General features: G+C 39.0%; 1 protein-coding gene across 1 annotated transcript in view; it reads right to left on the bottom strand.

Annotated features, from left to right (window-relative positions):
- RBM20 (RNA binding motif protein 20) overlaps positions 1-14,867 on the bottom strand; it is a 336,119-nt gene extending 321,252 nt beyond the window's left edge. The window contains exon 1 of the mRNA XM_069754279.1: positions 14,725-14,867. Coding sequence (XP_069610380.1) covers positions 14,725-14,810 — 86 coding nt within the window. The 5' untranslated portion in view covers positions 14,811-14,867. The remainder of the gene's footprint in view (positions 1-14,724) is intronic.
- Positions 14,868-16,011: the final 1,144 nt, after the last annotated feature.

Genomic DNA, 16,011 nt, shown 5'->3' with positions numbered 1-16,011 from the left:
TTCCTTCATAAATTACACTGACATTTCAAACGTTTTTAATTAACAAAAATTCAATTTTGGTTTACTTAAATTATATATTTTTTAAAAATACTTTTTATATTTTGCCTTATATGCAAGTCATTATATAGGAAAAAAATGTTTCTTGACATTTTTTTTCCTGTAAAATGTAATTTCCCATTGGTTTGGAATGTTTTATTGTCACTCCTTAAAGTGGAGTAAAAGTGTGACATCATTGTTTTCAGCAGCGATCTGGGAGTCAGAAAGGCTTCCGGGGGTCTTCCCCATGCTGTTCTCCTTCCATTCAGCAGTTTTACCATCCATTAGGCTAGGGTCACATTGCGTTATGTGACTGCCTTTAACGGACTACGCTACACCGCGGCATAACGCGGTGTAACGTAGTCCGTTAACGCCACCATTGTCTGTAATGGCGAATGCATCCCTAGCGCACGCCCACATTGGGCGTGCACTAGCAATGTGCTGTCATTTGAGTGACGGACCGCGAACGCTGCTTGCAGCGTTCGCGGTCAGTTCCTCACTAGCGCAGATCGGGGATCTGCACTAGCGGGATCGGCTAACGCGATCCCTTTTGGGACATTGCATTAGCGCAGTCTGTAGCGCTATGCGCTAAACGGACTGCCCTAACGCAATGTGACCCTAGCCTTAGAAATTGCTTGGTTCGAGTAACAAGCATCCCAGCATTTTAGTGCTCAATCATTTCTAATTATCAGTTATCATCAATGATCACTAAGTAAATAATAAATCTAATATCCATCAAATATCTGTCATGTAAATACAAATCTTAGTCGCTCAGTAGAAGAGGGGTCGTCAGAATGTGTTGAAAATAAGACTTAATTGTAAGAGAATGAAACAACAGTAATTTTAGATTTCACTTTGTCTCCAGGGACAGGAGGTGTTCATCGCTCTCCAGTGGTGTCAATAATGAAGACTTCTCACTAATGGAGTAGCCCCTGTGATACCTGGGCTAATGGGTTAATCCCCCTCACACACTGAGCAGAATACATTTCCTGCGGAGTATTCCTGAGGATTAGGAGGGCTAATTATGGATCATTTAGTGACAAGTGGCATATACATGAAAGAATGCGAGGAGGGTGCCGGAATTCACTACTACACGTTAATCCTCTAGCAAGTAAGATGACCCATCCGTACCGAGATCTCTAAGAGGAAGGTGGATTTTTTAACCTACATTAAAACTGAACTACAACTATTTGGAAGTTTGTTTTACTGTTTTTAAAAAACAAAGTAATAGTCACCTTCAGCGATCGTCCACAACTCACATCCCATAACAGTCTGGTCCACACTGGTCTATTCTTTCTGGTTCCATCCTTGACATACCGGAAGTCAGCCCGGTAAGCGCTGCAGCCAGGGGTTAGCAGAGCGGAAATACAGGCAATTTCTCATGTGTTGAGAACAGGACCAGACGATACAACGCAACAATATAAAATGAGGGTGAATATGGCTTCTTTTATTTATTTTTTTTAAACATTTTCAACCATTGTAAAAATATTAGAGAGCCCTTTTAAAGGGAATCTGTCACCTCATTTTGGCCCTATAAACTGCGGCCACCACCATCAGAGGCTTATCTACAGCATTCTATAATGCTGTAGATAAGCCCCCCCCCTGATGTAACCTGAAAGATAAGAAAAACAAGTTATATTATACTCACCTGGGGGGCAGTCCGTGCGGTCCGGTCCGATGGGTGTCGCGGTCCGGGTCTGGCGCCTCCCATCTTCATGCGATGACGTCCTCTTCTTGTCTTCCTGTAGAGACTTCTGCACAGGCGTACTGATTTGCCCTGTTGAGGGCAGCGTAAAGTACTGCAGTGCGCAGGTGCCGGGCCTCTCTGACCTTTCCCAGCGCCTGCGCACTGCAGTACTTTGCTCTGCCCTCAACAGAGAGGATAAAGTACGCCTGCGCAGGAGCCACGACAGGAGGCGAGGAAGAGGACGTCATCGCATGAAGATGGGAGGCCCCGGACCCGGACCGCGACGCCCATTCTACCGGATCGCTCGGACCGCACCCCCCAGGTGAGTATAATATAACTTGTTTTACTTATCTTTCAGGTTACATCGGGGGCTTATCTAGAGCATTACAGAATGCTGTAGATAAGCCCCTAATGGCGGTGGCCTCAGCTTATATACAAAAAATGAGGTGACAGATTCCCTTTAAATAAAATCTCGGTTTATTACATTAATTCTCTACGTTCTTTTTACAGTATATATAGTAATTTTATAGTATATAAATTAGCATTAAAAAAATTGTATAAAAAACATATACCGTAGTACTTTTTTTTTACCTTGTAACCTATGTAACACTATTAGGTCTCGTGTATGCGACCATAATTTTGGTCTGAGTGCTATTTACTAAAAAACAGATGACCCTTAGACCAATGTTATTCATTGGGTAGTGCAAATGAACGATTTTTTTCACTAAATCAATCTGCATGTGAAAAAAATGCAGCATGTACAATTTCCTCCAAAAATCAAATGGGACTCACCCATTCTAGTCTATGGGTGTGAGAAAAAAAATCGGATTCCGTATGCAGATACAGAATAACATCCAACTGTTACGGACACATTGCAGTTCTGTAACAGCAGAAACTGTAAATCGCACTGTAAAGGATTAATAGCTGCTGCAAAAAAAAAACTTTTCTGGGTGCAACTCTGACTTTTTTTATACAGTCGTGTGAACCTAGCCTTAGAAGTGTTTGTGACCTGTCATTCACATCATAATAAATAGAAATAATACTACTACTAATAATAATCGAGACCAATAGAAACCTAAGACAAAAAATTTCAAAAATAGAATCTATCAAGAGATTCTTTCTATAAGATATTTTGGTAAAGTTTATAAAAAGCTGTGAGTGAACAAATCCCCCAAAATATATCTGTATTACAGGAAGAAAAGAACGCAACAGAGGAGCAGTCACTTAGGTTACTGTATAATGGAAGCCGATGTTAAAGTGACATATAACTTTCATTTTTTTATTTCATTAAAATGAGTATAAAGAGTCAGTTTTGTGGCTAAACTGAATATGACTGCACCATGGAAAGGTTCGAGCAACATCTGATCACTTCTACAAAATTTGCTTCCCCATGAACTGGCTGAAGCCGCTCAGTGTGGGAACGCCTGGTATAGAGAGATGAAAGAACATCGTCACCTGTCCTGAGCGCACCATTATAAGAACACACAGAATGCAAACCCTGACCAGCAACTTCTAACATAATGAAGCCAATATGAACCGCTGCAAACTGTTACTACTGCATTATATACACATATATACTGTATATATATATACAGCTCTGGCAAAAATGAAGAGACCACTGCAAAATGTTCAGCTTGTCTGATTTTTCTCTTTATAGGTATATTTGTGAGTAAAATGTAAATTGTTCTTTTATTCTATAAACTTCTGACAACATGTCTCCGAATTTCCAAACTATAAATTTTGTATTTATTTTCTGAAAATGAGAAATGGTCAAAATAACAAAAAAAAATGCATTGCTTGCAGACATCAAATAATGCAAAAGAAAAAAACCCAAGATCATAATCATTTAGAATCAACAATACGAATGTTTTAACTCAGGAAGAGTTCAGAAATCAATATTTTGTGGAATAACCATGATTTCCACACGGATTCTGGGTGACCTTATGCCACTCCTGGTACAATAATGTCAGCAGTTCTTTGATGACTTGTGACTATCCATCATCCTCTTGATTACATTCTAGAGGTTTTCAATGGGGTTCAGGTCTGGAGATTGATCTACGCTCAAATACATCCAGAAACAGACAAATCTTGCTGAGCAAATATTCATTGATATTCTATGTTTCACACCGATTTGATGGAACATTCTGTACACAACCAATATTCATAATCAGAAACTACATCTTCTTGTGGTATCATCTCATCATTTTCTAGATGGAAAAGAAACACTTAGAAGTGTTATATTACTGTGCTCCACACATCTGACCGTTAATGGGTCAAGGAAATCCCTATCAGAACCATCCGGACCCTACACAGACTTCAGCGTCACTGATCAAATACAAAAAAAAAAAGAAACAACTAATAATAAAGTTTTCATATTTTGAGCGCTTCTTGTGAACCTGTAGCTCACTGAAGAATACAATTGTCGCTTTCTGACATTTTTCACCGTGTTGTAAATGCCACTGTCATATTTAAGAGAAAAAAAAAAACTTCAACCACAAGTACGATTCACCAGTGTTGAAAATGAAAGCGCAGAAAGTCAGTGATTTATTGCTTTGTAGTTATTTAGCGTCATATGATAATAATTAATGTCCATTCCACAATATAATATTGGATCTACTCCAAGACTGCTGGGGAACGTGGTGCAAGGATCCCAGGAGATCCGTCAGCAGCCTGCAGATGCATTTTACAATGTGTGATCCGGACTCTACAAGTGGCTTTCCAGCTGTTGGCAGGCTGCACGTTGTATGTTAATGGTGATGAGCAAGCAGAGAACTCCGGGACTTAGACTTTCCTCTAAAATGCTCCTGGAGTTCACTAATAGATGCCAAGAATAAACTTATGAAGGAATCACTAGTATAATATAGTATCTCCTCTACCAGATTCTATCATGAGTCTTCAGTATTTTCCCACTATTTTAATAAATAAAATGTATCAAGGCCACTGCGATTTTGCATAAACCAGACCAGCCCTTTTTATGTGTGTGACTATTCTGAAATGAATATAACTGCTGCCCGGCGGGAAAATATTCTTCATTTTCCAGAGATGTCATAAGACTTAAACACTTGCAGGGCAGCACTTTCCTTTCATGTGACAGTAACTCTGAGATGTTTGATTGGCTTTTAAACCTTTTATCCCATTCTAAACACAGCTGGCATGCTTCAGTCAACGCTGCCAGGTCCTCGTAACCATTTTATACTAAGAGCATTCCCAACTAAAAAACAAAGCAGCGGAATGAAAAAAAAAAAAATCTATTTTGTAGATATCTCACGACGGTTCTGTTCTCACCGAAAATTACTCCAAATGTCTATAATAAGCAACATTCATCCACGACCTGGGAGTATTACTTCCTAGGAAAGGTTTACAGGAGAAGGGGATTTTCAACTTTTATGAAAGCTAATAAAATACTAAAAAAAAAAAAAAAAAAGAAACGTACAACAATCAGCACGGGGACCTAAAACTAATAGGAAAAAAAAAAGCATTTTACTGTTTCTTATGTTACACAGTTTGGTCTAGTAATAACTTTTTAGTTTGGGTAAGTACAGCTATATATATTACACAACATTCACTAATAAAAAATAATACTAATTACATCAAAATAAAATGTATGTTACAAATTGCTGTACTATAAAATTCAGAATCTAGACTTTATTTGTAGAAAGTAATCAATTTATATATTTTTTTTAAACCTTTTTACATTTAGAAACTTTTTTTTGAAATTGTATTTTGAACCGTCCTTGAATTATGATATTAGTTCAAGGTACTAAACATAATACTTTAACTACAAGAACGAAGTTTGATTCATACTTACAGTTTTAACCCATTACTTGCCAAATTAAAATTTTTAACAAGTACGGATTTTTTCAGAAAAGGGTGTCCCAATATTCAATTAAAAATGACAATGACAGGATTTCCTATTTTGAAAACATTCATTTTACAAACACAACACAAAAAATTGGACCTAATTATAAAAATTATAAAATCTTAGTTGCTAGAAGCTAAAGATTAGGCGTCCCCAAAAAAAGGACATTGGTAGATAATGGGTTAAGGACGTTTTTTTTTTCCGAAAGCCAAGATTGGATTGAAGAATAGTGCAAGCGCTTGAACTTTCCTACTCTTTATATCCACTTTGGTTTTTAGTTCAAAAATAATATCAGGTTAGCTATCTAATTGCAATAAATTACCATTACAAACTCATAGAAAAATACCTGCTAGAAAAAAGCGTTTGTGTATTAGGTGTCATAAGTGAGGCGAGTTCTCACCCGGGTCGGTTACGTTCCCATCATACACAATGTAAACAAGCTAAAAAATACTCTACGCCAATAAAACCTGAACGTATACAACGGTAACAGTTTATGTGATTTCCAAAGATCTGTAAAATTTCAAATTATTAACTGATATTTTTTTTTTAAATAATGAATTGAAAATATTTTTTGCTGGTGACTTTAAACAAATGAATTTCAAGTTCGTTTTACTCGCTTTACAAAAAAAAATAATAATCTATGCCCGGACTTAGTGTTGCGTGTCAGATTTTTTTGTAACCGCTGTACTACAGGAAGTAAACGTTGTGTGTCCTTGATATATTCAAAGGTTTTTTTTTATGACATGCTACAAAGCTAAATGCCAGTTGCTAACATTTTGAAGTCACTTTATAGATCACCTCTAAAGCTCCACTGCCTTTAATCATGTAATAAAAACGTCACCGTTGTGTAATTTATTGGATATTAAATGTACAGCGAAGTGATTATTGAGCTAAAAAAAAAAAAAAAAACGTTTAAAAAATGTATTTCAAATCCTTCACGGTCATTACTATTTATGTTTTTATTATATCAGCGGCAGTCGCATTAAAACTTATTTCTTAATGGAGTCAATAGTGAATGAAGCGCTCCATCTGATACAAAAGTTTTTACAATAGTTACATTTTAACATTCAGTTTAAATTACAAAAATAACAATAATTGCCATTATCGTCTTTCAGAAAAATCTGAATTAAAATCTTCCAGATTCACACAGCACGATGAACATTAAAATCTGACCTAAAATGTTAAGTCACGTAAAAATATAAAATGTTGAATAATTAAGTCACCTAATAAAAAATAGGAAGTAACATTTTTTTTTTTAAATTCCAGTGAATTAACGACTTATGAAGTAGTAAGGGCATAACGCTGGCTCAACATGGCAACAGACGGAAAGTTATGCAGCGCAGTTTCAAAATAACACGATCACATTTCAGAGCCAAAGGAGGACATGTTGAAATCGGTACACGTTAAAATATTAGCGTAGCCAGAACCATCATATCTATCAACGACCTGCAAATGGGGAAGGCGGAAATTTATCCTTAATCACCGTGATTTCAGAAATAAAGTCTTATGGCCAGAGATGCACAAGACGGTGCAGAACAATAACTAAGGCTGATTTATGTAGTTGTTGATATTAGCTTTAATAAATGACATTTTTATTGCATTTATTGGACATTCTTATGAGAAGGGGTGAGTGATTATCCTGTCCTCGCCCATATTGGCATCCTCATTTATCGTGTTCTGATAAAAGTCTGTGAATAACAATAATAATAATCCAACTACAACCCACAAGTGAATAATATGAAATATAATCTGTAGCGGATGATGGAAAGTGACACTTATTATTACTCTTCGGTATCCCAAAGTGTCAAACTCGGGTCTTATTATTAAACGTCATTGTGAGATGCGTAAAAAATATGTCACATTACGTGACTATGGTATATGATGGCGACTGAGGGCACTGAATCACTTCTCCGGGAGTGTTTAATGGTTCTCCTCCAATCTTTTCAGCTCCCTATAAATGTTATTCAAATTAGTTTTTGCTGATTCCTCCCAACTTTCCCATAGACGTGCACGCTTTGCTAGGCCGTGCTTGCATGTGTTTTCTAAGTGATGGAAGCCATTGCTGCCACCTCTGTCTCCTCCAGACCCCTCTGTCTTCCCCCAATACTTCTGTAACCATAAAGACCCTTCTGTCCCCTCCAGACTCTTCTGGCAGTGGCTTATCTCTTGTGGGAACTAAAGATTGGGTATGCCGAAGTCCAACATAGACAATTATTTTTTCTCCCAACATCTGCTTTTTTGGGAGGACCCGGACACGACTCTTTTTATTTTTCCTATCGATAGACCCAATGTGGGTACAAAGGAACGGAAATGTACAATTAATGCCGAGACATTTAGAAATAATCTGCCTTTCATCTCTGTAATCAGCAATTGACATTGTAAAATTAAATTTTATATTAAGTTGTCAGGTATGGATCACTTTGATCCAGGCGAAGCTTCTGAACAATAATATTTCACTATTAGGATATGTTCACACCTGCAGATTTTGCGTGATTTACAAGAGAATTTTGATGGGACTTTGCTGTGGATTCCATCCTAAGCTTTATAAAAAAAACGTGAAATCCAGAATAAAATTCCACTGAAACAATTGCCATGCCAAGGATTTAAAACCCCGCACCATATGTCAGTTTCTACATCAAGTTTTTTCACAGCGCGTGGATGGGATTTATTAATACGCTGCACATATTCCACTGACACATATGGACAGAAAATCCATGTTTAATGTAATTGTCTATATTTGCCCCGTATTCACATGTAAAGCGCCATGGAATAAATGGCGCTATAAAAATGTATAATAATAAAAAGAAATAAAATCCAAGGCAAATCTGCAACACGTGAATTTGCTCGTAGATGTCAACCATCAAAGTGGCAAACATCGCAGTGATTGGGAATTATTTTCTAAGTGAAACATTTTCCCACTGTTACAAATATCATTCTTGTCTTGTACAAAGCTCATTAAATATTATTGTAAATTGTAATAGGTCACGAGCAATAGAAATATAAAGCCAGTCATTAATGTGAGACCACTAAGGAAACAGTATGATAACCCTGTACTTAGAGGACATCAAATAACCACAATGATCCCCCTGAAACTTTTCTCATCATCTCTTTAACAGTCATCATTTAGTTTTATGGCCATTTTTAGATCAATGTATGATGTATTCCGCACACTGTGGTCACTTCAGGCTGATTTTCACTTTCAATGTCACGTCATATTCTAGGTAATTTATACATATTTCTTTCTCATTACAGCGTCCAACATTTGACTTGTATCAGCTGTTCTTGATCTAAATCTCATTTTAGCCATTTTTTTTTTTTTTTTTTTAACAATGGAAATAAAAACATGTTGATAACTTTTGATTTATTAGTGATTTAGACTGTAATAATGGCAGATTAGCATGAGGGACAATAAACATACTGGTCGTTGGGGGTTGCGAGACGGCGCTGGCATTGTTACTTTAAAGCAATAAATATCAGATCATTGTATTATATCTCGGTATGGATGGATGTTCTGAATATGAACTGACACCTGCCCACACGAGGGTATTATACACGGACTCTGTGAGACTGTATCCACTCATCCTGACTCTGCTTGTAATATTATATCTACACTCATTATGACTCTGATTGTGACATTGTACCTTCAGTCAGATTCTAGATGTGACAATATATTTACATTGGCAGTGACATTGTAAGTAGTTTTACCATGATTGGGATTCTGACACTGTATAAACACTTACACTACCACGGCTTTCACATTGTATTGCGTTGTTACATTATTTATACTAAACTTGTGATGGTTACATTGTATACATTATGCAGTCACTCTGACACTGATTGAAACATTGTATACACACTATCCCTCTGATTGTATCACTTTATATACACTCATCCTGTGATTGTAACACCATGTGTACACATATATACACTCAACCTCTGATTGTGGCATTGTATATAGACTAGCTGTGGTTGTGACAATATCTATACCCTCACCCTCTGCTTGTGACAGTATATATACACTCACCCTCTGCTTGTGACAATATATACACTCACCCTCTGCTTGTGACAATATATATACCCTCACCCTCTGCTTGTGACAATATATATACCCTCACCCTCTGCTTGTGACAATATATATACACTCACCCTCTGCGTGTGACAATATATATACACTCAGCCTCTGCTTGTGACAATATATATACACTCACCCTCTGCTTGTGACAATATATATACACTCACCCTCTGCTTGTGACAATATATATACCCTCACCCTCTGCTTGTGACAATATATATACACTCACCCTCTGCGTGTGACAATATATATACACTCAGCCTCTGCTTGTGACAATATATATACACTCACCCTCTGCGTGTGACAATATATATACCCTCACCCTCTGCGTGTGACAATATATATATACCCTCACCCTCTGCTTGTGACAATATATATACCCTCACCCTCTGCTTGTGACAATATATATACCCTCACCCTCTGCTTGTGACAATATATATACCCTCACCCTCTGCTTGTGACAATATATATACACTCAGCCTCTGCGTGTGACAATATATATACCCTCACCCTCTGCTTGTGACAATATATATACCCTCACCCTCTGCTTGTGACAATATATATACACTCAGCCTCTGCGTGTGACAATATATATACCCTCAGCCTCTGCTTGTGACAATATATATACACTCACCCTCTGCTTGTGACAATATATATACACTCAGCCTCTGCTTGTGACAATATATATACCCTCAGCCTCTGCTTGTGACAATATATATACCCTCACCCTCTGCTTGTGACAATATACCCTCACCCTCTGCTTGTGACAATATATATACCCTCACCCTCTGCTTGTGACAATATATATACACTCAGCCTCTGCTTGTGACAATATATATACACTCACCCTCTGCTTGTGACAATATATATACCCTCACCCTCTGCTTGTGACAATATATATACACTCAGCCTCTGCTTGTGACAGTATATATACACTCCCCCTGTATTGTGACAGTATATATTCACTCCCCCTCTATTGTGACACTCCCCCTGTATTGTGACAGTATATATACACCCCCTGTATTGTGACAGTATATATACACCCCCCTCTATTGTGACAGTATATATACACCCCCCTCTATTGTGACAGTATATATACACTCCCCCTGTATTGTGACAGTATATATTCACTCCCCCTGTATTGTGACAGTATATATACACTCCCCCTGTATTGTGACAGTATATATACACCCCCTGTATTGTGACAGTATATATACACCCCCTGTATTGTGACAGTATATATACACTCCCCCTGTATTGTGACAGTATATATACACTCCCCCTCTATTGTGACAGTATATATACACCCCCCTCTATTGTGACAGTATATATACACTCCCCCTGTATTGTGACAGTATATATACACCCCCTGTATTGTGACAGTATATATTCACTCCCCCTGTATTGTGACAGTATATATACACTCCCCATCTATTGTGACAGTATATATACACCCCCTGTATTGTGACAGTATATATACACCCCCTGTATTGTGACAGTATATATACACCCCCTGTATTGTGACAGTATATATTCACTCCCCCTGTATTGTGACAGTATATATACACTCCCCCTCTATTGTGACAGTATATATACACCCCCTGTATTGTGACAGTATATATACACCCCCTGTATTGTGACAGTATATATACACTCCCCCTGTATTGTGACAGTATATATACACCCCCTGTATTGTGACAGTATATATTCACTCCCCCTGTATTGTGACAGTATATATACACTCCCCCTCTATTGTGACAGTATATATACACCCCCTGTATTGTGACAGTATATATACACCCCCTCTATTGTGACAGTATATATACACTCCCCCTGTATTGTGACAGTATATATACACCCCCTGTATTGTGACAGTATATATTCACTCCCCCTGTATTGTGACAGTATATATACACTCCCCCTGTATTGTGACAGTATATATACACCCCCTGTATTGTGACAGTATATATACACTCCCCCTGTATTGTGACATTATATATACACCCCCTGTATTGTGACAGTATATATACACTCCCCCTGTATTGTGACAGTATATATACACCCCCTGTATTGTGACAGTATATATACACTCCCCCTGTATTGTGACAGTATATATACACCCCCTGTATTGTGACAGTATATATTCACTCCCCCTGTATTGTGACAGTATATATACACTCCCCCTCTATTGTGACAGTATATATACACCCCCTGTATTGTGACAGTATATATACACCCCCTCTATTGTGACAGTATATATACACTCCCCCTGTATTGTGACAGTATATATACACCCCCTGTATTGTGACAGTATATATTCACTCCCCCTGTATTGTGACAGTATATATACACTCCCCCTGTATTGTGACAGTATATATACACCCCCTGTATTGTGACAGTATATATACACCCCCTGTATTGTGACAGTATATATTCACTCCCCCTGTATTGTGACAGTATATATACACCCCCTGTATTGTGACAGTATATATACACTCCCCCTGTATTGTGACAGTATATATACACCCCCTGTATTGTGACAGTATATATACACTCCCCCTGTATTGTAACAGTATATATACACCCCCTGTATTGTGACAGTATATATTCACTCCCCCTGTATTGTGACAGTATATATACACCCCCTGTATTGTGACAGTATATATACACTCCCCCTGTATTGTGACAGTATATATTCACTCCCCCTGTATTGTGACGGTATATATACACTCCCCCTCTATTGTGACAGTATATATACACTCCCCCTCTATTGTGACAGTATATATACACTCCCCCTGTATTGTGACAGTATATATTCACTCCCCCTGTATTGTGACAGTATATATCCACTCCCCCTGTATTGTGACAGTATATATACACTCCCCCTGTATTGTGACAGTATATATACACTTCCCCTGTATTGTGACAGTATATATACACTCCCCCTGTATTGTGACAGTATATATACACTCCCCCTCTATTGTGACAGTATATATACACTCCCCCTGTATTGTGACGGTATATATACACCCCCTGTATTGTGACAGTATATATACACCCCCTGTATTGTGACAGTATATATACACTCCCCCTGTATTGTGACAGTATATATACACTCCCCTGTATTGTGACAGTATATATACACTCCCCCTGTATTGTGACAGTATATATACACTCCCCCTCTATTGTGACAGTATATATACACTCCCCCTGTATTGTGACAGTATATATACACTCCCCCTGTATTGTGACAGTATATATACACTCCCCCTGTATTGTGACAGTATATATACACTTCCCCTGTATTGTGACAGTATATATACACTCCCCCTGTATTGTGACAGTATATATACACTCCCCCTGTATTGTGACAGTATATATACACTCCCCCTCTATTGTGACAGTATATATACACTCCCCCTGTATTGTGACAGTATATATACTCCCCCTGTATTGTGACAGTATATATACACTCCCCCTGTATTGTGACAGTATATATACACTCCCCCTGTATTGTGACAGTATATATACACTCCCCCTGTATTGTGACAGTATATATACACTCCCCCTGTATTGTGACAGTATATATACACTCCCCCTGTATTGTGACAGTATATATACACTCCCCCTGTATTGTGACAGTATATATACACTCCCCCTGTATTGTGACAGTATATATACACTCCCCCTGTATTGTGACAGTATATATACACTCCCCCTGTATTGTGACAGTATATATACACTCCCCCTCTATTGTGACAGTATATATACACTCCCCCTGTATTGTGACAGTATATATACACTCCCCCTGTATTGTGACAGTATATATACACTCCCCCTGTATTGTGACAGTATATATACACTTCCCCTGTATTGTGACAGTATATATACACTCCCCCGGTATTGTGACAGTATATATACACTCCCCCTGTATTGTGACAGTATATATACACTCCCCCTGTATTGTGACAGTATATATACACTCCCCCTGTATTGTGACAGTATATATACACTCCCCCTGTATTGTGACAGTATATATACACTCCCCCTGTATTGTGACAGTATATATACACTCCCCCTGTATTGTGACAGTATATATACACTCCCCCTGTATTGTGACAGTATATATACACTCCCCCTGTATTGTGACAGTATATATACACTCCCCCTCTATTGTGACAGTATATATACACTCCCCCTGTATTGTGACAGTATATATACACTCCCCCTGTATTGTGACAGTATATATACACTCCCCCTGTATTGTGACAGTATATATACACTCCCCCTGTATTGTGACAGTATATATACACTCCCCCTGTATTGTGACAGTATATATACACTCCCCCTGTATTGTGACAGTATATATACACTCCCCCTCTATTGTGACAGTATATATACACTCCCCCTGTATTGTGACAGTATATATACACTCCCCCTGTATTGTGACAGTATATATACACTCCCCCTGTATTGTGACAGTATATATACACTTCCCCTGTATTGTGACAGTATATATACACTCCCCCGGTATTGTGACAGTATATATACACTCCCCCTGTATTGTGACAGTATATATACACTCCCCCTGTATTGTGACAGTATATATACACTCCCCCTGTATTGTGACAGTATATATACACTCCCCCTGTATTGTGACAGTATATATACACTCCCCCTGTATTGTGACAGTATATATACACTCCCCCTCTATTGTGACAGTATATATACACTCCCCCTGTATTGTGACAGTATATATACACTCCCCCTGTATTGTGACAGTATATATACACTCCCCCTGTATTGTGACAGTATATATACACTCCCCCTGTATTGTGACAGTATATATACACTCCCCCTGTATTGTGACAGTATATATACACTCCCCCTGTATTGTGACAGTATATATACACTCCCCCTGTATTGTGCATACACTTAGGTGGGATTCTGAGTGACTTTGTGCCTCAGCACGTGTTTGGGGGTCGGAAACCATTAATACCCCGGCAGTCGGACACATGTATCTCCTTCCCCCCAGCAGCACTCAGCCCTCCCCGGTCCCCCAGGACTTACTTGTGTCCCAGCTGAGGGCGGGCGGCTCCCCCGGGCTGCTCCTGCTCTCGGGGGTCCCTGGCCTGACTCATGGCTGCCAATAGCATTCAGCAGCGGCAGAAGCAAATCCCGGACGGCTGCGGCTCACATCCAGGACAGCAGAGACAGCAGGGTGGGCTGTCAAAACAAACGGGGACCTGCTGACTCCTCCTGACTGTGCCCCTGGACAGCCCCCTCCGGATTAACCATTCCCAGGCCAGGACTCCACAAGAACCTGATCCACAAAAGAACTGTGCACCAAGACCTGCCCTGACTAGTTAACCCTCTCTGATCCTGGACACTGTAGTCCTACTGGCATCCTCCAACTGTACTGCATGGCCTGTCCCAGTCCAGGACCCGGGCCGCCCTTCCATCTGTGATTCTGAACCTGTGTCTCCATGTTAGGCTACATCAGAGGCGTAGCTAGAGCTTTTGCCGCCCGGGGCTGTTCCCGAGTTTGGCGCCCCCCCCCAGCTCAATACACACAAAGGTTATCAAAAATGGTTTTCCTGTTTTGTAGAACTTAAACTGGGCCTAATGGTGTCACCCCCACATGCCACACCTGTGACTTAATACCACCACACCATGACCAGGCCACATAGTGACCGAATAATACTACATACAAGGGACAAATACCACCGCACCATTTCCAGACCACATATTACCACCACATAGTGACTGAATACTACAATACTGATCAGTAATAAAAAAAAAACACAATACTATCACCATAAGTGCCAGTATTCACAGGAGATCTGTACTTAGTATGCAGTGTCTGTGTAGAGGTAATACAGAGATCACTGGTGACATTATACACAGGACCTCTATATAGTATACAGTGTATAGTGTCAGTGTATAGGTAACACTGACTCACCAGTGACGTCTCTAGGTGAAGTCCTTCATCTTTCATCCAGCACAGACCGCCATCATTCCTTCCAGCCAGGACTCGTTTCTGCAGGAAATAACACAGTTATCTCGAGCTCCGCTTGCAGAACACATTACTTAATTTTTCACAACTTCTACATTACACCACATGAAGAAAAAAAGGTGATATAGTGTCACTCTGCACAGTAACAGGACCGCCCCCCCATTTAAAACAGTATACTCAAAAAATAAAATAAATACATCACTGCAGTAACAATATCCCTTAATTATCCCCTATGGTAATAATATTCCCCACCCTGGCCCCGTTTATCTCATTCCTGGCTCCAGCCATATGTTGTCGTATCCTGCCCTCATGAGTATCCATTCTACCCCATATGATCTCCC

This window comes from Ranitomeya imitator, chromosome 2 (assembly GCF_032444005.1).
Source record: "Ranitomeya imitator isolate aRanImi1 chromosome 2, aRanImi1.pri, whole genome shotgun sequence".
NCBI lineage: Eukaryota > Metazoa > Chordata > Amphibia > Anura > Dendrobatidae > Ranitomeya > Ranitomeya imitator.
Note: the sequence above shows the minus strand (reverse complement) of the source record. Positions and strands in the feature narration are given on the sequence as shown.